The sequence below is a fragment of the Neolamprologus multifasciatus genome, chromosome 19 (genome assembly GCF_963576455.1).
Source record: "Neolamprologus multifasciatus chromosome 19, fNeoMul1.2, whole genome shotgun sequence".
Taxonomy (NCBI): domain Eukaryota; kingdom Metazoa; phylum Chordata; class Actinopteri; order Cichliformes; family Cichlidae; genus Neolamprologus; species Neolamprologus multifasciatus.
The window spans coordinates 23,294,966-23,317,778 of record NC_140457.1 but is presented as its reverse complement, the minus strand read 5'-3'; the positions used below and the strand labels follow the sequence as shown (position 1 = coordinate 23,317,778).

The 22,813-nt window shown below is 44.2% G+C and overlaps 1 protein-coding gene across 7 annotated transcripts in view; it reads right to left on the bottom strand.

Annotated features, from left to right (window-relative positions):
* Positions 1-21,811, bottom strand: part of fgfr3 (fibroblast growth factor receptor 3) — a 65,947-nt gene extending 44,136 nt beyond the window's left edge. For 3 of the 7 annotated variants that reach the window (XM_085142567.1, XM_085142570.1, XM_085142571.1), the window contains exons 1-2: positions 21,347-21,810; positions 16,869-17,094 (exon numbers count right to left, since the gene is read on the bottom strand). In XM_085142567.1, coding sequence (XP_084998693.1) covers positions 16,869-17,016 — 148 coding nt within the window. In that variant the 5' untranslated portion in view covers positions 17,017-17,094; positions 21,347-21,810. Of the gene's footprint in view, positions 1-16,868; positions 17,095-21,346 lie in introns of all 7 variants that reach the window. The other 4 variants (XM_085142568.1, XM_085142572.1, XM_085142569.1 and 1 more) reach the window with 3 other exon arrangements.
* Positions 21,812-22,813: the final 1,002 nt, after the last annotated feature.

Here is a 22,813-nt window from a genome sequence, read left to right as displayed (position 1 = left end):
AAATGTGGTGGAGTTAACAAGCCCAACGCATTTCTCCCATGTAGCGCGGATCATAAATAAAATGAACGGGACAGATGATTTGTGTGTTTTATTGCATCCATCGACCCATTAAAAAATCCTGGAGATATTAAGTCAATGTGCTGAACGCCGCTGTGCAGTTCTCTGCGTAGCCTCTGGCTTTGACAGCCGTATTTACAATGCTTTTTGTTCAAACAAAAAAAAAGGTCCATTCAGGAGAAGAAAAACACTGAGGCAACAGGGCCGAACGCATAAATCCAAGCCCAGCATGAATGAATGAATGAATGGCTATGGAACAAACGCAGAATACAGGCCACAGAATATCTCCAAGTCTTAAAACATGGGAAATTTGGGTTTATGACATAGATATAATAATCTCCAGAGACTCATAGCTCACTCGTGCTTTATGGAAGGCGAGTGCTCAAGCACAACCTCGTATGGCAGCTCTGAATGAGCAGCAGCAGCAGCTAGAAGTGTTTCTTTGTATGAGGCACTGACTTGGTTTAGAACCATTTTTTATTCCTTGCACACAATAATGTGCAACCATTCAAAGAGTCTCACTTTTATGTGCTAAAGTTTTGATATATATACAAAAGGATTGGCCAATATTAGCTTACAGGTTTAAAACATGCCACAAAGTTGCCCTTCTTTCCAGAAAACTGGTAATATTCATAATGTGTACAAATCTACTCTAGGCTATGGCCTTAGTGGAGAGAAATCTGGATTAAGCAGTAAAGTTTATTTAATTAGGATTTGTTAATAGCGAGGCGAGGCGTTCATGTGATCCAGCTCGCAAAACAATACTTTTTTGCTTTTTCACTTTGATCCTGGGGAAAATGGATAGGACAAACATTTGCACACCACTTGGATGTTTACACCACCAGAGGCTAAACAAATGCAATTTACAGAAAGAGCAAAACAAAGAAAAAATATACTTCTTGGACGTTAAGGGAGGAAAAAACCCTCAATTTTTCAGATTGATTCAGTTGCACAAAGGAGCAAAGAACCCTTTTCTTAGTCACCATCAATGACCAAATATCTGTTTCTTTCTCAGATCCTGCACTTTGAAATGCAGATTTGGAAAGTGCTTTGAATAAAAAGTGGATTTTTGGTTTGAAAAAGCCTCACGCCGTGCCGGCTGCGCAACCTCTCAGGACAGATGTACCAGCCGGTGAGCTTGGGTGGAGACCCGGGTCTCCATGCTGCACCTTTCAAGTGAAACTTCTCCTACGTGACGTGATGTGTTTGATCACACTGACAAGAGACGGCTCTTTGAGCGGCAATAAAATGTGCTCGTGGTGGTGAGTCACAGAGAAATGTTCCTTAATTAGCAGCTGATCACCTAAAGAAAAAAAAAATCCGGCTGCTGTGTGCCTAGCTGTGGAGGAATGGGGTTTTAATAGGCAGCGTCCGGGTGGGTGCTTATGGAAGTGACTAAATGTGAAGCAGGGTGTTGCTCGGGCACTTTTTTCCTGCATACAAGTTAAGATAAAAAACGAATCAAAGGTAGTTTGATTCATTTCATTCAGCAGAATGAAATAAAACTCGGCCACAGCGTCTCACGTGGTTCCCTGCATCTGAAAGAGTGAGGCCTAATAATCTGAAATGAGTCCTTGAAAGACCACAGGAAGCTTAGCAGGAGCCGGGGAACTACAGCGCTACTCAGACCAAAGAATAATTAGCTACTTTGAAAAAAATCATAATGCAGACTTTCAAAATAAACTTAGATATTAAACATGAGTTCTGATGAAAACGCAGGGAAAATCATCAAACCAGAGGCGATTCATCCAGAGCACAACTGTCCTTCTGACAGCATCCAGTCTAGATCAGGGGTCGGGGACAAACTCATTTCACATACAGACCACTTTGATCCTCAGTGAAACTCCCCTTTCTGTCAGTGTAAAGAAGTTTAACAACACAGTCGATCACTGAGATACCTTAAATACAAGAAAAAGAAGTGCAATTTCAACAGCACACCTCAGTTTTTTTAAATGATAAATGCTGTAGTAAGAAATCTGTCAGCACGACTCTTAAACTGTGTGTATCCAATAGATACGCAGTGTAATCTTTGGTATCGCATGAATGGTCATATGGGAGGTCTTTATCGGTAAAGATAAAGCTGTAAAAGTTACGAAAATACAGTTAAATGTCGAAAATGAGTGCCTTCTTTCACATTTATCAAAGCTCTCCAGTTGGACGTCTTTGCAGGGACGATTCTGGGTCCTGGTGTTTGACACCCCTGATCTAGATCTTCCTGCCGTGTGTGTGTGTGTTTGAGGGGGGAAATCTCCCAACAGAACCTGCAGCCAGCTGGAAGCAATGTGTGATGTGTGTTTTTTGAGTGTGTGTGCTAGAGTGGATGTGGGCTCTGATATGCGTGCGTGTATTTGTGCAGTACAGGCTGGACAGTCACTCCATAAATCAAGAGACCCCTGCCCTCCTGGCCCTTCTAACCCTCTCGGCTCAATATCATAACAAATAGCCCTTCAGAATAATATAAAGTCTGTCTTTGAGATAGGACCGCGCGCCGTCCGCTAACGTGCCGCTCACAGACCCCATCTTTTTCTGCGCCTCTGAAGAGGTTTATTTATCCTCTACAAACTTCTCGATGAAAAGGCCTCTTTATGTGGGGGAACCTTTCCACGCCTGTCTTTCTCCCGCTCGAGCGCACACACTGAAGGACTGAGCGACGGATCCCGAGGAACAGGAAGGAGCGTAGACCAGACCGAGAAGCTGTCGCCGTGGCCGCTGACATATCAGGACTTTTTAAGGGAAATTCTCAAGTTGTCAGCAGATCTCGAAGGTTTTTCGCTCGGAGAAAGAACACGAGGTTTTGATAGAGATGTGAACAAATGCAGGCCAACATCACAAATATAAAAAACTGTGCAGTCTTGAATAAGGCACGCTCCTCTCTGCCTTCTCAGTGCGTGCATGTGCATCCCTGGGCTTTCCTGTTTCTGTGGTCTGCCACCCTGTTTTCGCTATATTTGTTTACATGTCTAGATCAGATTTTCCCCCCTAAATCGAAGCTTTTGACACCAACGTCTGAGCGATGGGGGGAAAAGAGGAAGATCAAGCAGGGTCGAGTCGAGCAAGAATCCTTAAGATGCGGTTTTATATTACGTTCTGTATTTGGGTGGGATGTTTCCGGATACGTATCCTTCTTGACACATTCAGAGTGAAGAGAGCATTTTCTGAAGTTCACATCCGTCGGTAAACAAGTACGCTGATGCATCACGATGCTGCATTCTGATGAATTCATTTTCTGCTCTGAAGGAGGCGAACACGTCGAGTTTCATCGTTCAGCGCTGAGAGACTAATCCTTAAAAAGTTTGGTTGTTTAAGTACCCTTCCTAACTTCCTGCTGATGATGGTCCGGGTTGATTTACGAAGCTGCTTCAGTCGGGCTGTTTTACATAAGGCAGAATCCAAACTGGTTCAAAGAGGCAAGAGGGATCGTAAATGGTGACCGATAACAGGACTCGCTTTCTTCGGGGAAGGAGGGCTTAACAGGTACTTTTATTGAGTCTGGTACAAAAGCAGGAGCACATACTTTTTCAGACCATATCTGCTCCTAAACTGCTCTTGAAAGTGATGGATTCCAGATGGGCCGGGGAGACGTTCATCTTTATCAAGCGCCCTCTTTTTCCTCCTCCTCCTCACTACAGCTAATAACACAACAAGGCCATGTTTCCAACATGTGCGGAGCGTGCCGATGCTAAACCAGCAGCAAACAATTTAGCAGCAAATGGTCTTTTAAAGAAGGTAATTAGTTGTTTGCTTCTACTGCAGAAAAAGGCCGGACTTCGTCTTTTTAAGCAAATACATCACTAATTCAACACAGGGCAACAAACAGGTTTTAGGATTTTACACAGAGAATGACTTTTGCTGAATCTTAAGTTGTTTTCACACATATGCACGAGCAATGTTAGGAAAATGGTTTTCTACTCTAAGACTCAAGATCCCTCATTCACACACAATCATACAAGCAGTTTTTTCTATGCCTAAGCGCTTTCTATCCAACATTCACACACATCCAAGCTCTGATGAACACATCACAGAGCAACTTGGGGTTCAGTTTCTTGCCCGGGGATACTTTGGCATGCAGGCTGGAGCAGCCAGGGAATGAACCACCATGAGTGGACGACTCGCTCTTCCTCCTGAGATGTGGTCAGCCCAGATCAGAATCAGGACATGTTTTCAATTTGTTCAGCAGGAGATTTTCATAATCTCCTCAGAGAAAAGATGCATTGTATCAAAATTTAGCTACTAGCTAATTTTAATCTGCAGATCCTGGACAGGTCAAACAACAGACAGACATTTATAAAAACACATCTTCAGTAAGCAAATCACACTAATATGATCACTTTTAATCACTTTTATTTAGGCTAAGGTCCTGTCTGGGTCGGGCGTGCAGGAGGAAATACGCACGACGCATGCTCGCTGTGACTCCGCCAGATGCTTTACGTGCACTGTTCTCACTTTTTAAATTATCAGCCATGATAAAGAAATCATAAACACTAAGATTAATAAAATAAAGTTACTTAGTTACACTAAATTACACTAAAGATATTTCCCAAAGAGCTAGCTGAACGCAGACGGACAGCTTGGTTCGGACCATGATGTCCTCCACAGCAGCCCGTCTGCTCACTGTGTCCCGCCAACAGATTCTTTTACTTCTGCTTCCTATGTTGTAAATCCAGACCGGCTGCCAACCGTTTGGCAAACTCAACACCCCCACCAGACGAGCCAGCATCACATGACCTTCAAACAGGATCTGCGGAACCCCTACCCCACCCCACAAACCACCCCCAACAGCAACAACAACCATCACCTCCCCTCGCCATAAAGAGTGCATTTCTCTTCCCTCCATTTCACAGCTATGCCAATTGTAAATCCTGCTCATCTTAGAAAAGCTCCCCCCACACTTTGCTTTTTCCCTTTTTTCGAAATGTGCTGCAGAACCGCTAATCTCTCTTTAATATGGTTTGGCCGGATGTAAATACCTTCGGACAATGCCCCTAATCTTGGCCAGCCTGACAACCTCACACCGTTGTGGAGAAGCCTGCCAGGAGGAGACCGGAGAGAAAGGAGGGATGGCTCGGTGGAGATCAAGGAGGAAGGGGGGAAAGAGAGGAGAGAGAGGGGTGAGGTTTCCCCCAGCTTGTTGCCTCTATTCTTCTGTGAGCCTGAGCCGCGCCTTCTCAAAAGAGCCTCGAACATCAAGTTAAAGATAGACGTTGCCTCTAAACATCCCGCCCCGGCCTGTGCCAGCCTTCACCCTCCCTTCCTCCTCCACCTCATCCCTCCTCGGTGGCTGGCCCTCTACTCAGTTGCGCTAACGAGCATCGGAAGCTACTGTACATACAGGGTATCCTGGCAGCGCCCAATCGTCTTTGCTCCTTTCACACCCTCATCATCACCCCCCACCTCGCCTTCATCCCTTCAGCCTCAGAATAGGACCGGGGTTTGGTCCACGGTAATTGTAATTCCAAAGACGAACTGGCCTAGTTTCAATTCAACAGACAAGTGTAAGAAGCTCGCCCCACAACGGCCAGGATGTCTGCGGAGTGTGTGTGTGTGTGTGTGTGTGCGGGCCTACTAAACAACATAATCACCCTTCCCCGAACAACGCGGAGGAACCAATCTGATTACAGCACAGCTTTGAGAGCTTTGAATTCATACGTCACAGCTTCTTACTCGAGTGTTCCTAATAGAGCGAGTAGTCGAGTAGTAGTAATTTCTTATACAGCATGCTGATTTAGTGCCACTTTCTGGAAAGTCAAATCACTCACGATTTCCCAAAGACTTTGAGGAGGAGGGGGGCAGACCGGTACTCGGAAAACACTTTGTGAATGTGGGAAATCGGAAAAAAGGTAAAACTCGAAAAATCTGAGCAAACGCATGAAAAACAAACGTTTTTGCAAGAACTGAAAATGTAGTGTGAGAACTTTTTTTTCTTTTCCTGCTTAAATTCATCAATGTTCTTCTTCTTTTACAAAAAAACTCATCACTTGATTAGCAACGAGACAAATGAATGCCCGCACGAACAGCTAAACATCTGGACAACGAACACGTTTACGGCACATCTGACCTGAAACAGAGTTTCAAAGAGTTCAAAGAAAGAAGACGTCTCAGCTGATGGAAACCATCTCCGAACACACCCACGGAGCTCGGGGAGATGCTTGATTCAAACATTAAACTTTGACCTCAACTGACCCCGACCAGGACCCTGCTCTGACCTCCCAGTGTGGCAAGTGTACTTCTGATACTCTCCAGCGGCGACGACCCTCCCCTGCAAAATCTCTGGCTCGACAACGATAGCGATGTGTGTGTGCGTGTGTGTTAAAAAGGAAAGTGTGCCTTAACACTGATCACAGTCCTCAACTCGAGCACTCAGACACACATTTACAAAACAAGCCTAAATCCTGGATCGCTCCGTGTCTAGTCTGTTCCCCTTGGCAACAGTGCAAACTTTGATGGCGGCGTTGTGCATTCATCTGGTGAAGAAACCTACAGTAATCGTATTTACTCTCTCTCTCACTTAACCGACTTAACAAAGAGCTGAAAATTAAAACCTCAACTGGGGTTTTGGTAATTAGCCTATCGAGCATTAACCGTGTTTAGGTGAATTCAAGTAAGCACAGTTAGAACCAGAAACATGTTGCAGGAGATAAATGTGTCCTAAGTAAACTTTAGATTGATGTCTTTTGTGTTCCTTTGGGGAATCTAATTGAAACTCAACTGATATCAAGCAGCGCATACATCAGTGTTATTTGGTCCACCTTTGTTAACTCGTGTCCCAGGGTGGTTCGGGGGGTTGGCGGTGCATGTTTGCATGAGGGTTGGGATCAGCAGGACGTGAAAGCGTTTACTGCTCTGTTTATGATGCGGTTTATTAGTGCGGCGGGACCGTGCGGGTCTCTCCCTCAGCCTGGTTCCAACCTGCCTCCTCTGAAACCTGCTGCTTGGCTCAGCCACATGGTTCAGATCACCTGGCGCAAGGTCAAAAACATCCCAAGCTTTCTGGGCAACCGACCACTTCGTCACTTCGTCTCTCTCTTCTTCTTCTTCTCGTCTTGCTCTCCCTATAGTCGTTTTTTTGTTCTCACTCTAACCTGACAAGGAAAAATGAGGAACATGTCACAGAGGACGTATCAAGATTACAGCTCCCTGCGGGTCGTTGTCTGAGCGCGGTGAAAGCCTTGAATGAAGTACTGTTAGAGTATGTTAGCTTATGAGAGCAGGGCAGGGGCAGGAAAAGCCCTTTAATCCCATCATCCCTGCCTCCTGCTTCCCTCCAGGTCCTGCCTCCACTCACAGCACAGGCTGACCGTAGAGAGGAGCCTCTGTTTGGGGCGAAGAACAACTGGAGCACAGTTGTCCGAAGACATCTACACTGTTACATTGTTACCACTGCGCAAAAAGGCTTTTAGAGCCAGGGATGATTTTAAAAAGCCTGGATTTCATTTTAAACTCAGGTTTTTTTAATGAAAGATTTGATTTGATTTTATTAATAATTCTAAGTACAAGACATGGGCAGCTAATATTGCTAACTACTTAGCAGTTGCCCAGACAGCTTGATTTACTTGCGGTAACCAAATCAGTTATCAGGATGGCTGAAACCTGCATGTGATCGCCTACGCTCCTTTAGCATCCATTGGTGTTTCCTAAGACTACAGCACTGCATACACATGAAAAATTTCAGTTGCATTCTTGTTCGACCAGCACCAACTTGTCACTGAGCAAAGAGTTCACACTTGATTTTTACAGTTAAACAGATAGACTGATGATAGCTAAAAGCTGCTGCTGGTGGCGGGTTGAAGGCGGCTTTTATCTGCGAAAATAAAAATGAGAGAAATGCCTCAACAGTGTATAAAATTACAAATTAACTGCTCTTCCAGCCTTTTTAAAAAAAATGTATTTCAAAGCATCGTCATATGAGCGAAGCGTGTTGCTATACAGTTTTTGGAGCTGCTGTAGGTTGCTGGTATTTAGCCGTGCTCCGTGTTGCCTCTTTATCAGCTGGAGCTGTGCTCTCCTTTGTGGAAGTCTGACTTTACAGATTCTGTCAGTTAGAGGCCACCGAATCAACAGGGTGTCAGAAAAGTAAAGATCGGGTTCAGTTCTATCAGCGTTGTTGAAGTTGCTCCTTGTCAGCCGAGGAAGTCGATAAAGGTCACCGATGACATCATAGCTCCTAACGAAGTCTGATGCAGGGTGACGCCCCAAAATGCAGCGAGCGGACACATTTGGAAAAACAAAGAATCAATAATATAAAAAATGAAGTGAGGCCGTTTCCTGGTTTGATTGTGACGGCAGCCAGCAGATAAACCACTGCATGGCGCACGGGCGACGGGGAGAAAGACGACGCACGAGGCGAAAAGACGGCCAATTAATACATCCACCACACTCAAAACTAACATTTCATGGGAGTTCTGAAAAAGGAAAAATCTGATGGTTTAAAAAAAAAAACAACATAAAAACAAATCTGGAGTCAGCTCTTCTGTCACTGCTCTGCTGCTAGCCAGCACACCGAGCGCTCTCGCCCTCTTCTTTCCAGGGAGGAAAAAGGCTTCCCTTACGCTCTGCAGAGGGCACAAGGCTTTATTATTTTAGCTCTCCTGGCAAAATAACATGGGGGGGGGGGGGTGAGAGGGGCGAGGGTGAGAGAGCGAGACGTGGGAGGGAGTTTGGTTTCAATATTAGATGTGTCAGCTGCCCTGAATGCGAGGGAGCATTAAACAGAAGCGCATGCGAGGGTGCGAGTGGAGACCCCAGGTCTTTTATTTTTGGTTTTTTTGGGGGGGGGATCAAGGCAGGAAATAGATGATTCAACCAAGAAAGAACGAAAGAAAGAAACTACTGCTCATGTATAACCTTTTTCAGTCTTACTGCATCACAGTCACCTGTTAAAGTAAAGGAGACGAAATAAAGGAAAGACACAAAGACCGGGACAGGACAGGGAAAGGAGGGATGAAGGGGAAGCAAGACAGAGGACAGAAGAATATGAAAGAGATGCACACACACACAATCACAAGCAAGGAGGTAATCTCATACTGTGCAGTAACTGCTTCCCTCCCTCGCTCCCCGACACACACGGCATTAAACACTGTCTGTTGGCTCTCTGGTTCCATTCACAGAAATGTAAATGGGCTGCAGCAGAGCCAGACAGCTCTGCTTCTGGTTAGTGGTCAGTGAGAAAGAAAGAAAGAGAGAGAGAGATGGACCTGTTAGGAGGAGGGCGATCAGTGCACGTGGGAGGCCTGGAGTAAACTTGCTCACCATGTGACTTTTATTAGTCTAATTACCTTGAAAATACACGTTATTAATGACTCAATATGGTTTTGACTCCCGCTAATGAGATCCTTTATTATAAGTTAGACAGCTTGTCCTCTGATACAGCGGAGACCTGTAAGACAAATGAAGTACCTCCGCTTCATGGTGGAACACTGAGTTGAGTTTCTGTATAGAGGAAATAAACTTGAGTGCTGTATATATCACTGTAAGGATGAGTATGAGTGAGAACGGTGGAGTGAATGCAATTAAAAATGGTAATTGGTGCAAATAGAAGAACAAGAAAGTGGAAAGATAGAGGTAAGCTACTATTTGTGTGGCCCAGAAGACAAGTGGGGTACACAGGGAGAGTCTGGGGGCTTAATGATGGGTGGGACATGAAGCCAGGACTGTGACTCTCTTGGTACTTGTGTGTGTCTGTGTGTGCTGGATTTCTAACAGCCCAGCGCGCAACCTGCCATCTGTTTGACTCTGCCAGCAACAAAATAACCTCTTCCAATGGGGTTGGCTCAAACCGCGCGCACACACACACACGCTTACAGTCGGGTTGTTCACATACAAACACGTTTAGACATGCACGGTGTATATTGGGTACATTTTGCAATCATCATCCATCATGAAGATTCAGCTGAGATTATGCAATTGAACCAACGGTGGCAATAAATCCACATGTCAGCAGGACAGAAGGCAAAACAGAAAGAGTGAGACACCTAACTTAAAAAAAAATCCTGTCAACCCATCACTTCACAGTGCAAAAATATTTTGTCAGCTTCAACTGTGGCTCCAGTTGACTAATTGCCAACTCTCTTTCCCTCGTGCGCCCTCCGAGAGCGGTCTTCCCGATATGATACAATGAGCCTTTTTGTTCTGCTCCATGTCTGCCTTATCTGTTAAGTATCTCAACAATTTCCTTAAGGGGAAGCTTTGTAATTAAAAGCCCAACCGTATGTCAACGCCACTGTCAGCCAGCGGGCTAAGAACCGCCCTGAACCGCAGCCAGGGGTAGAGCAAAGGGCATGCGCAGGTGTGTATGAGGCAGACGAGTGTGCGTACGTGCTGCAAACATCATCTGGTGGAGAAAAAAAAAAACAGAAACAAAACAAGCACACAGTGGATGCAGGAATCAAAGAGCTTAGAAACTGATGGAGATTTGAAAACTTGCCAGAGAGGAGAAAAATGAGCAGATACACAGGAGGCTTTAAGGCTTAAAATGTTGTATAATATATGTATGCATTCAAATGTGGCAAAGAAGAATGCAGAAAAGGTGGCGGGGAGTTAGACGTGACCAGAACACACAGACGGGCCTTTTTCATCCATAATTCATCGAACGGTGTGCAGAGAGGATTTCAAAGGGCATTAATGAGGTGTAATAATACATGCATAGCTGTGGCCTGCAGACACGGCTCGTACGAAGGCCGCGGGCAGACAATGACCTACTGATCTACAGCTGTCTGCTAATTTTTTGTCTTTCTTTTTTGCCTACCTAGTGAAGGTGCACCAAGGTGTGCATCCAGCTCGTACCTGACAAAGACGGGTTTTCTTTCACACAGCAGAGGTCCCAACATACAAGGCGGTTTTTGTTTCACAGTATAGCACAGTTCAATCTGAGCATTTTCACTTCAGTCTGTGATCTGATATGAAAACCTTTAATAACATTTTGCTAAGCAACAGGCTTTTTCCCTTAATGCTCAGCTGTGTGTTATCCTTAGAAAAACACTGCGTCTAGACAGTGCCGCCTAATGCATAACGTGCTTAGAAGGACGACACAACACAACATGTTTTAATGTTGATTTAAATGATCAACTACCATTTATTACTCTTTGGTAAAAAACTGTGTGAATACAGTAACATGTGTAGGTTTACAGATGTAAAAACTGAACACTGGTGCCAGTGTTTGTATAACTGCAGAGAGTCTAGGAGAAATACCCCGCTATGATCCCCTGTGAGTTTGTTTGTAATGATTAATTCCCATCCACAAACGTGTCTGAAATGCCTACTGGATTAAATGCCTGACAGACAGAGGACAGAAGTGCCATTGTTTAACAAATCATCATTCAAAGCTTGTTTGGCCTGAACATTTACTCCACTTGCCAGAACGATTTCTCGATAATGTTGCCGGGGAAATGAGCCTTCGCGCAGACACTGTGAAAACCAAAACGCAACACAACGGAGGAACTTTTTACGCTGAAGTTGTGATGAACAGACAGCCATGCTGAGCCTACACATGTACAGAGCTGGCTAATTACAGGCTAGCGATGTGGAGACTGCTCCACCATAAACAATTAGCAATAAAAATACTAATAATATGCAAAATAAGACCAAGAAGGTACACGAGTATTGCTTTAGGGCTTAAAAAAAAGAAAGAAAGTGCATCGGATGACTAATCGTCAACATGCTTGTTAAAGATCAGATGGTTTATTTTTAGTCACTCTCTATAAAGAAATAGGTATAAAAAATAAGAGTTAAAAAGAAGAAGGTTTAAGGAAAACTTTGCACAGCTGGCAACATGTGCAGACCTATGAACATAAGAGCGTTTTAGCTAAGTAGGTAAACACAAAGGCAACTAACAATCCTCTTACATGAGCTGTAAGATCACTTACAGCTCATGTAAGAGGTGACAAGGAAAGGACTTGATGGTGCTAGAAATGATAGAGCCAACTGGATTCTCCACAGGGACATCTGAGCAAGAAAGAGGGGAAACTCGGACTGACCAGAAGTCTCAGGGACACTCAGGGATACTGGAAGGGAAAGAGCTGCTGTGGGTGGGTATTAATAATGATAATAATAATAAAAATAAACATCTGACTAGAGGGGTGCTTGCTTGACGCAAACTCAGAGTACGAAGAAGGGCTTAGGGGTGGATATCGAAGAAACTAACGTGCACTACAGCAGCACAGTAAAGCGCTTCTGCTGTGACAGTAGCAACATCCTGATTAAACACATCAATACATCCATTACAAAGATTACACAGAACTCTTCCTCCAGACATGAGATGGGAAACAGCTGACCACATCATAAATGCTGACTGGAAACTATCTCTGTCCACACACACACACACACACACACACACACACACACACACGCACGCACGCACACACGCAGGTATAGATCTGTTACCTTCAGGAAGATGCTGTCACCATCAAAGACTAACAGCACACATCAAAGGTTTTCGAAAGTGTGTAGAAGTGAGCGTGTGTGGAAAAAAGTAGGAAACAAGGAGAGGCAGAGAATAAGTGTGTGTGTGTGTGTGTGTGTGTGCACTCGTGCTTGTTTGTGTACTGATGTGTGTGTGAACAGTAGAGCATGAGCGTAAATCGGCAAATGCTGAGGTTTTAACGAGTCGCCTAATCACCCAAACACCTCCTGCTGACATTTACAGTCCTTGCCGATGGGGTGGCGTGACCACACACACACACGCTCACACGCACACACATTTTCAGTCTCTAAACGGGACAAACAACTTGCTTTCTTCTCTAGTTGAAGGACACGGTGACCACACAACCGCGGCGCGTCTTCCTCTCGCTCATGCGGACACACATTTTCTTCTTCTGCCTTCATTTATTTATAATGTCGCATTAACTGCAGACTCTGCTTACGCGTGAACACAAATGTGCGCACACAGCGATGCAATGGCAAAACTGAATGTGCATGTCTGCTGATTCACATGTGCCGTATACTTCCATCAGAGCTCTGCGGGGATATCAGCATGGGGTGTGTGTGGTCAGTAAATACTCAGGGGAGGTTACGAATAACACACACACACACACACACACAAACACACACACACACAGTCTCTGTTCTTTGTCATCAGTCTCTCACATCAGTCAACTTGGCCTCTCAAACTTTTTTTTTGTCACAGCAAATGACACCAGCTCTTGGAGAAATAATCAACGCTGCACACCGAGACAACTTAACACACACCACAAGGCCTGCTTACCTCACACACACATAAATAAACACCCAGAAAACAGCTTGACTTTAAACAGGATTTTTAAAGACCCACTATATTACCATTAGATGACTTTTTAAAGGGTAATTACGACCTTTTTTTCAACTATGATCTATTACTGTTACTTGTTAAGAAGGCACTGTGGCAAATGTTTATGCTTAAAAATAAAGTGGTTTCCTTCTATAACTTCTATCCAGCAGCCAACAGAGGTCAGTGATCACAACCAGAGTTCAACCAAAACAACTACACACTTTAAACATACTGAAAAAGATCTGAATTGATATTTAGAGGCCAGCTGTAAACCTTCAAGGGCATATTTGTCCTTAACACCTGCTGATCCTGACACACACTAATCCACACACTTCCCCCCAAAGTCACACAGTGCCACACACGGAAAACACAAAACCTAAGTGACAACTTTGCAGCCCAGTGTTGCGGTTGCTGAGGGGAAATTGTGCCATCTGCCATTAAACAACACTCATTTTACCCCTACTGCTCGTCCATCTGTGGATGTGGGGAACTCTCCTGGAGGCCAGAGGGCCACGGGGGAGACAAGACGCAGGCCAGAGACGCCTACGAGGAGCAGTCCCAACTGGACAGCAATGAATTGTCAACACTTGAGATTCTTACTTTTTTAAAAATCAATTTGAACCTGAAATTTGGGGATTTTTAATAGTTTCACATAAAATAAAAATGTAGATTCAACCCTCAAATGCAGAGTAGTCCTCTTAGCCAAAGTAAGGGTGTGTCTGATATTCCCTTGTTGGTATTTCTGCATCATCATAGTAATGTTGGTCCGGGATCAACATTCAAACTGACCAATCACGTTGTTGTAATGGAAAAAAGGGAAAACTGTTTTTTTTTTTAAATATTAAACTCTATTCTTGAACCAATGATAAGCATTTTAAGTGTATTCTTTATTAATTTACACAACACAATAAACATGTTGTCAAGTTAGCTTGATAACTGTCGATGTGCTAGTGTTTGTTTTTGCATTAGCATTAGCATTAGCCAAATTCTTGGCTAATGCTAACTCAATGCTCAGTCTTGGCTAATGCTAACTCAATGCTCATGTCATTGATCACTTTTAAGATGATGTGTGAACAAAACCAACACAGGGATATGAGATCACGCCAAAAGAACCAGCAGGAGATGCGGTATACATACCTAAAGTGTCGATTTTTTTTGATGCTATATAGCATAACGTTGACATTACTGTATTTACTACTATTTCTGCTATGACTGAAAGAAAAACAGTTCACAACACTTCCATGACAACCCCCCCCCCCCCCCCCCCCCAACATTAATTTGTGCCAGATATTCAAGTGAAACAAATCTCAGAAATAATATCCAGATCACAACAGGACTTCCAAGTGTCACGAAGGCTGTAAAGAAAGTACCCACTTAACATCAGACGTTGGTGTATTCGCTGTTTCTACACCGGTCAGTCAAAGGTTTTCTTTCTTTAGCCCAAAAATATCAACTGAAAATGTTTATATTCGATCTGATTTGGCCCAAGATGTGTTTGTTTTGGACCTGCAAATAGGGCCTGTAAATGGTCCCCCCCCCCCGGAGAAATAATACAAACTTTAGCAAACATAACAACTTTAAGATTTGGTTGAAAAGCCAAATGTGACAAAAAAAAGAGTCTTTTCAGATCTCTGAAAGGACACTTTAAGAAAAAGATGCTGCTTTACATGCAAACCCACTGTGCAATTTGAATCAAAAAATGACATTTAGATCAACCTCATGTGCCTACACCCTCATCAGAAACACACGATCATAAAAGGACCTAAAGGAGTATCGCCACAACCCACTTTGTTTGTTTGTTGAGCTAATCAGCCACTCTAAAACACCATGTCTATGATCTTAGGGGTGTGTGACCATAAGGCGCTATGACAATCCAGAGGACTGAATGAATAAGGTTGCCATGCAACGCACCACTGAAAAGGAATTAAATTTACATGTAGATGTAAATAAATGGGCAAATACATCTAACCTTCATGTAGCTGTCCTACATTAAAAAAAAAATTGTGCCCAAAAATGCTGGGAGCTTAACAGCGAAAGCTCAGAGCTGTTTAGACGTCTAGCAAAACCTATTTCTTTCCAGCAAGTTTTGACTGGGTGGTTAATTATGAAGGTGAACAAAGAGTCTCGTGTTTTCAGTTTGATTCTAAGGTAAAAAGCTTTCCACTGCACCAGGAAGCATCCTTGGCAGAAGCACTGCTGCACGTGTTATCGCCACAGCTATCCACTTGACATCAGATGAATCATCACACCCCAACATTAGGAACTTGAAACAATATCCTCCTCAGAGCCGTGGGCTCCGCGTGCATTTGGCTGCAGGTACACGAAGATCACAGCCTGAACACTCGCCACCCAGAGGGGGGTAAAAAAAAAAAACACAGACACACACTCAGCTTTTTGGATGATCCCACGCATGAGAGACTGTGATGGCTTCCAGCAGGGAAGGCAATCAGGCAGACAGAATCACACATTGTCTTTCCTTACATTATGCGTTTTACACGAGAGAGGGCGGGGGACAAGTCTCTTTTTAAATCGCTGGATGCAGAGGATAATGTGGCTATTTAGCAGTTATCTCTCAAAGCTGTGTTCATTATCACTGATCAGCAGATTAAGTCCCACAAACGCAAGTCTCCACTTCGGTGACTTAAGTCCAAGTCTTAAATCTCAAAGTCTGCATCTCTGCTCTGACCTCAGTTATTTGGGCAACAGCCAAAACAAACTGTACACACAAAAGCAGCAGTTAGAAAAGCTGTAATACCACGATCTTTTACACACATGCACACAGTGTCTCAGCTTGCGTAAGACAGCTGGGCCCTCTCCAGCAGGCGCCCCGGCTCCTCGTCTTTCTTAATGCGCTGTACCGTGTAAAGAGTGTCAAAGACTCATTTTAAATAACCCTCACATAAAAAGGGAAAAAAAAGGGAGGGGAGAGAAAGAAGTGTTGGCTAACGCCTACGAATAAAGATTACTCTGTGTTGTTTTTTTTTTCTTTAATAGCAATATGGAGAGATTAAAGCAAACGCAGTCAAAGTTTATTTTGGATTGATCTTTGGGTATTTCTCTGCCTCGAGAACAAAGAGGGAAAATCTCGCTAAGCTCAGCGAACCGAGAAGAGGCCAATTAAATCCTCCTCGGACAAAAAACGTCATAAAAAATTTTTGTTGAAAAAGAGAAAGGACTCCATTCGCATAAACAGTAAATGGGACTTTTAAATACCATTGTTTGAAGTGATGAACACAGAAAAATTAATGTCTTTCAAAGAACATGGAAAAGAAAGCAATGAACAAGAGTGCACAAGAAGCACTGTTTAATGACCTTTTTAATGTAAAGCCAACATGTGGATTATTCAAATCACAATTAAAAAAAGGAGCTGGAACCACTCAGAGTTTGGTATTTTTAGCTAACAATATAAATCACAAAGCATTAAAGGGCATCTTTGCTCAAATTGTTCTCTAAAATGATGTTGCAATAAGTTTGAGGCACAAAATTCAAAATGAGTTTTCTCAGCGTCTTAAGCAGACGTAGGACGATTAATAATGTGGCCTCAGCAGTGTGGGGTTGGATGTGTGTCTCCTACCTGTGGGCTGAGCAGTGGGCAGCCCGGCTGGAACGACGGTGAGTGGAAGGAGGAGAGAAAGCCAGAGTGAGCACCACAGAGCAGTCATTCCTCTGGGCGGAGAGGTCAGACGCAGAGCAGCGAGGCCCGACTCCAACTTAGACAACATCCTCCGTTCGCATACTGTCCAGCAGAAGGGCGGCCGCAGATGCCGCAAGAATCTGTCCGACAGCTCCCCACCACGGACCTGAAACAAGCAGCAGAATCAGTCAAAGAGAAGCCAGGATGTCCATTGAGACTACAAACACAGAAATCAACACAGTCTGAAACTTAAATAAACCAACAACAAATGGCTGTACATTGAACGCAGTGCAACAAAGCACCTTGGGGTCTGTGCATATGCTAACGTGTTTTGACCTGACAGTCCACACAGATTTTAAAGATTAGACTGGAAATCCCTCTTCAAAGTTTTTTCTTAGAAACTTTCTCTGAGCACCTGGTTCTTAGGATGGGAAAACAGAAATTCCGACATACGAACAGCTCAAAGTGAAAACTTCAGAACCCTAACGTGAGTCCAGAAAGTTCAACAATCAATCAGTTAACTTGCTCATTGTTACAGAGCTAAACAGCCTGACGCTCTTTTCCCGGGGACTCGTTTCTTCTCGACAAAGTCACCCTCCGTTATCAGAGTGCTCGGGAAGCATGGTGGCTACAGAAAGGGATAGCAGAGTGTTCAGCCCCTAAGTTTTCCCGAGAAAGGAAAAGTTGGAATGCCCAGTGAGATGTGAGTGAAATGCCCAGAAAAGTAAAAGAAAAATCTCCCCGCACGAGCACACGTAAACACACATGGTACCACTATTAACCTAAACGTCAGAGGGTCTGTGAATCTTCTGAATACCTTTGGTCGTGGGACGTCCACCTTAACACACACACTCCTACGGAGACGTTTATTGAATACACATGCTAACATTACAGAACGAGCTTCACTTGCACACACTGAGGTGTATTGCACACAGACACGCAGTCAAAAGAAAGGTTGTGTTGTCTTAAGTCTTAACAGTACTGTTTTTCTTTCCCTTGCAGGACCTGTGACCCACTGCTCGCTTAGCACAACTGCGAGGACGCATTTGCACGTTATCGAGCTTCAGTAAAGAAAAACACAGACTGGGGGACACTTCACAAGACACACGTGGATAAATAAAGCAGCACACACACACAGTGTCCTAATTTAAACAGTGACACCGCACCTTTTACCCGTCAACATACTTCAGCCTTTAATGTTCTCCTTATGAACTCCCAGGAGTCCTTCTATTCCCGTCTCAGCCCATCCTCACCTTCTTACAACACGAGACGCCTACATGCTGCTGAGGTTTGTTTATATAGCACAATAAGGCCTTCGCTCTCAGGACGTGGAGGTGGCTGATTACAGGCCTCTCTAAATCTAAACTTTTGTTTTCTCTGGCTGGCACAGAAACAGACACACACACACAGATAAATAAATATATATATATATATATAGAGAGAGAGAGATAAAATAGTAGCTTTTTACAAGGCAGTACACTTGGAGAGCTGACAGGGCTTCAGAGTTGGTTCATATAACCCGTAGATCTGTTTAGACAAGTAGCATGACAGCCTCTCAAACCATGTGAGAAGAAGATCGAATACAATAGCAGCATTGACTAATCTGCCGTCAGGTAGGGGTTTAGACTAGGCCAGAGTCCAAGGCGAGTGTTTGAATCTGAAGAGCAGCAAAGTGCTGCAGTGTAATTGATGCATTTAGGGTGAAATAAATGACAGCCACGTGCAAGAGCAGTAATTAATGTGTGCCCCTTATTACACACAACTACCTGATATCCTCACTGAAACCCTCATATACAGCACAACCAGCTAAAAACACTTTGATATCACTTAACAACCTCAAATAGCTGAGTAGAAGAAGAAGAGGAGGTAATATGGATCCCAAAGACCGAGGGAGGAGTTCAAAGCCACATATTTTCATGCTAATATTTTCTTAAAGCATGGCAGGGAAACACAACTACGGCAATGAATAAGGCATGAGCATTAATCATGCAGGACTATCTTCACATTGTAATAGCTCAGGGGCGGAAAAGCGCTTCAACCTGGGTTCAAATCCCTGCCATCCCTCTATCCTCAGTGAGGAGCGACGCGAGGAAGTCACATGCTAGTCACACCTCCATGGAGTGTCAGCAATCTTTTATAATTAAGTCGGATAATCAGCGGCTGGGGCCGGATCAGCTCTGTGTTCTTGGTGGGGAAAAAAGGGAGATTAGAGGGATTTTTTGGAGAGTGGAGCCAAGTGGAGGTTAGATGGGTAATAAAGAGACACACAAGTGGGTCATCTTCCTTTGCAGCACGCCTTTCTCCACTCCAGCTTTTTTCTTTTGCAATGCAATGCATGTCTCACACCCACCATCTCCCTTCGGCCTGTCCCTTCACGACTTCTTGCCTGCCTTCATAGCTGATCCACCCTCTCTTCAGAGAGCTCGCTCGAACGAGTCCTCAGGTGAGAAGAGATATTGATCAGCTGAGAGGCAGAGGAGAGCTCGGCACTTCAGAGCTGTCAGAGGTTCAGGGGTGACTCCGGGCTCAGCTCACCTCGGGCTGACACTCAGACGGGCGGCGTCTCGTCTGAGACTCGGCCTGCACATGGAAAAAGATCCGAACGCCAGGGCTTTGTCCTCTGTGTTAAAGCAGAAGATACAGATGGACTGCGAAGTCCCTTTTGAAATTATAAAGACTACACGAAGTGCTGCTAGCAGACACTGGGGGACATTAAAATGTTATAAATCGTACTAAGGTTGGTATAAACTCAGCTTTTACTACCTCAGACATGTGAGAATCCTAATTACAGGGGAACAGAAAGACTAGAAGTCCTTACATATATAGGCACAAATTTTATATCAGAGGTACAGTGTAAAACTCAGATAAGGTCACATAAGTTTATTTTCTTTAAATAGCTGGAATATGAAAGCAAATGAGTGTTTGTGCATGAAAGTAATGATCCTTTTTCTCTGTCAAATTAGACAAGCTGAAGCAGATTAATGAACCCTTCTCTTTATGAACGAGAAGGAAAACGTAAAGGCACTAAACCAGGAGCAGAGCGATGGTCTCGGGCCAATTTCACTAATGAAAAGAGGCAATCAGAGTCTCATTTGGAACCGAAAGTGTCTGAGGTTCGCCTCTGATTGAAAAAGCTGCACACTGGCACGCATTATTTCTCGGGTCAATAGATACAATTAATTTGGAGCATTAGCACAACTATTATCGGCCGCACGCTTGTTTATGACAGCAATTTTTTTTTTTTTTTTTTAATAAGCTAAAGCAACAGAGCCCAAATCTCATTTTCAGCGTCTCTCTCGCAGGACGCAATAATCTAATAATTTTCTTCGGGTTGGGAGTTGACATGGTGAGAATCAAAGCCGAGCTGAGTGGCCAAAAAGGAGAAGAATAAAAAAAAAAAATCACCATCTGAATCCCATTGATGCGCATGTGTTTGAAGAGGGGATGAGTGATCTGCTGCTGAGGGGAGAGAACCGCACAGTTCATTCACTGAGAGGGAGAGGAGGGGGGACAATCCGCCGCTTTCTAACTTCAGAGATGATCAGAGGATTTGGGGGAGTGCGGCTCTGAGAAAGAGATGTGCAATTCATATTTCAGCGCCAAACCTGAGAAGACGTCACTACTGCGGTGAGGAGAAACGGCGTGCCCATCCTAACGAGCACGGGGATGGCTGGATTTTTTATTTATTTATTTAAAAAACTACAACATAAAATCAGGATAGGTTCGATTCATTCTGAATGAAGAGCGAGCTCACCTCAAACGAAATCTGGCAGGTATCACCACAAACCACCCTTTGTGTAAGGATAAGCGTGCGTGATTTCATTTGGCCTCTTTCTTTCTAAAACACTCAGTTTCAGTTTTCCTCATTCGTGGATTTTTCTGTAAATACTGAAAAACTGGAAAGGATGAAGGGAATGACTATGGATGTGGAGAGAACGCTTTAGCGCAAATTACTTTTTTCCCCTCACTGAAAAATCAACCAAACTCAATCAACTGCTGGAAAAAGCATACCCGTTTCCCAACCCAAATATGTTTTACAGTATTTTTTCCACTCGTTTTTTTCTCACAGCGTGCGTAATTTCAGCAACACACACACACCTTCACAAGCTAAAACAGAAGCCGCTTTGCGCTCCTGCTCCGAACCCGTGGCAATAGATTTGCGCACTGACAGTTGATTCCTCCAGAGTCTGCTGACACGGGCCAAGACGCGCCAATTGCGCACAAACAGGGACCTCCACGCCACCTGTGCTGTGGCACAGCCGCGGGGCTGCTTCACGACTCACGCAGTGTACACAGTGCTCAAAGCTCTAACCTGTCCACATCTACAAGGAAGTGAAGCTGTGAGACTTATGTGTCTGAGTCTGCGTAACCTGCTTGTAAATAATAATAATAATAATAATAATAATAATAATATTTACCCACAGTATCCCGTTTTGACAGAAAAGACCAGCCTTCAGATTTTAGATGGCACCAAGCTTTCCTTTGGTGAAATAGCCTCTAATCTCCGGTAAACTTCACAAAAACCCACAAAACTACTTTTAAATCCTCACGTTCCAGCGCTTGGAGAGCAGTTTAGCGACAGCGGAAAAAAAGAGTCACAAATCCCCCCCTCACGACTTGAAGGCGAGTGTCTTCGCCAACTTCTCTCCACTAAATCCCGTCCTCCGCCGCGCGCTGCTGTCCGCGTTGTCCAAAGTGTCCAGTCCTCCAAAGTCCGTTCATTCTGTCCTGCGAGGGGGCAGAGTGGACGAGGCGGACGGGGACGCGGGATGCGCGGTTCCTTTGCGTCTCCTCCGGCGCAGATGCCAGTTTCGGTGCGTTTCGTCGCTTCTGGTCAACCAACGCAGAGTGGTGACTCTTCTCCTCTCGCTGTCTGAGAAGTAGGAGTTGCAAGGTGCTGCCGTCAAGCGTGCACGGCTGGGAAACACGAGGAGTTCCAGGTTTACTTTCAAAATAAAATCCTTGGCTCGGATCCGATGACGCATGCTTTGCTCGGAGGCACTCATTCAATTATGAAAATGCAGGAAAGGTAAGGGAAAAAAGCACTCGCCAGCCTACGAGCCATCTACAAAGGAGCTCTGTAATGCAGCAATGGTTATATCTTATCGTTTCATGCACTTTAGTACTTGTGTGCACTTAAATAAGAGTCTTTATTATGTTTTTCTGTTTTTTAATTGCATTTTTCTTTTTTGCTTAATTGCTCACATCCTGTCATCATTGTTAAGTTGTGAATCAGTGTATTTGATGAGATTTTCATCAAATACACTGAATGCATTCTTCAATAAATGAATATGTAAATTTAAATGTAAAATATGTTAAAATGATATACCAACAGAGCCATCTGAGGAGACAAATAAGTGAAACACAGCTGGCTGTCGTTAGCAGCAAACTGGCGCTCAATTAAATCAGCCTGGCGGACTCAATTGAGTCATCAAAAAGAGTCCTATTCAATAAGGCGACTAGATATCAAGCTTTTATTTTGAAGGCGGAACCTTCGCGTGTACGATTGTGTGACGCTCATCTCTCCTCTTGAGTCCACGATGCCTCCCTCTGCCAGCCTGCGCGCCGCTGGGACAAACAGCAGCAGCGGGGGAAGGGCGATCAGATTTCGGCGCGCCGCCCCTCCGGGGTCCGCTAGAGGCAGCCGGTGATGGATGGTCCAAGCGCCTCCCATCTCTTTCTTTCAAACTTGAGAATCCTGAGCTGCTTTATGAGCCCCGAATTTTTTGTCTGACACTCAGCGTGGGTACAGAGGCACCAGTAGATGGCTCTGAGAGGTAATGAAGACAAGCGTGCTGTATGGAAATGAATACAGTGTCCGCACATGGTGACTGACCGCAGACTTTTAGTTATCTATAAGACTGAGGGGGATCTCAACCAGTTCC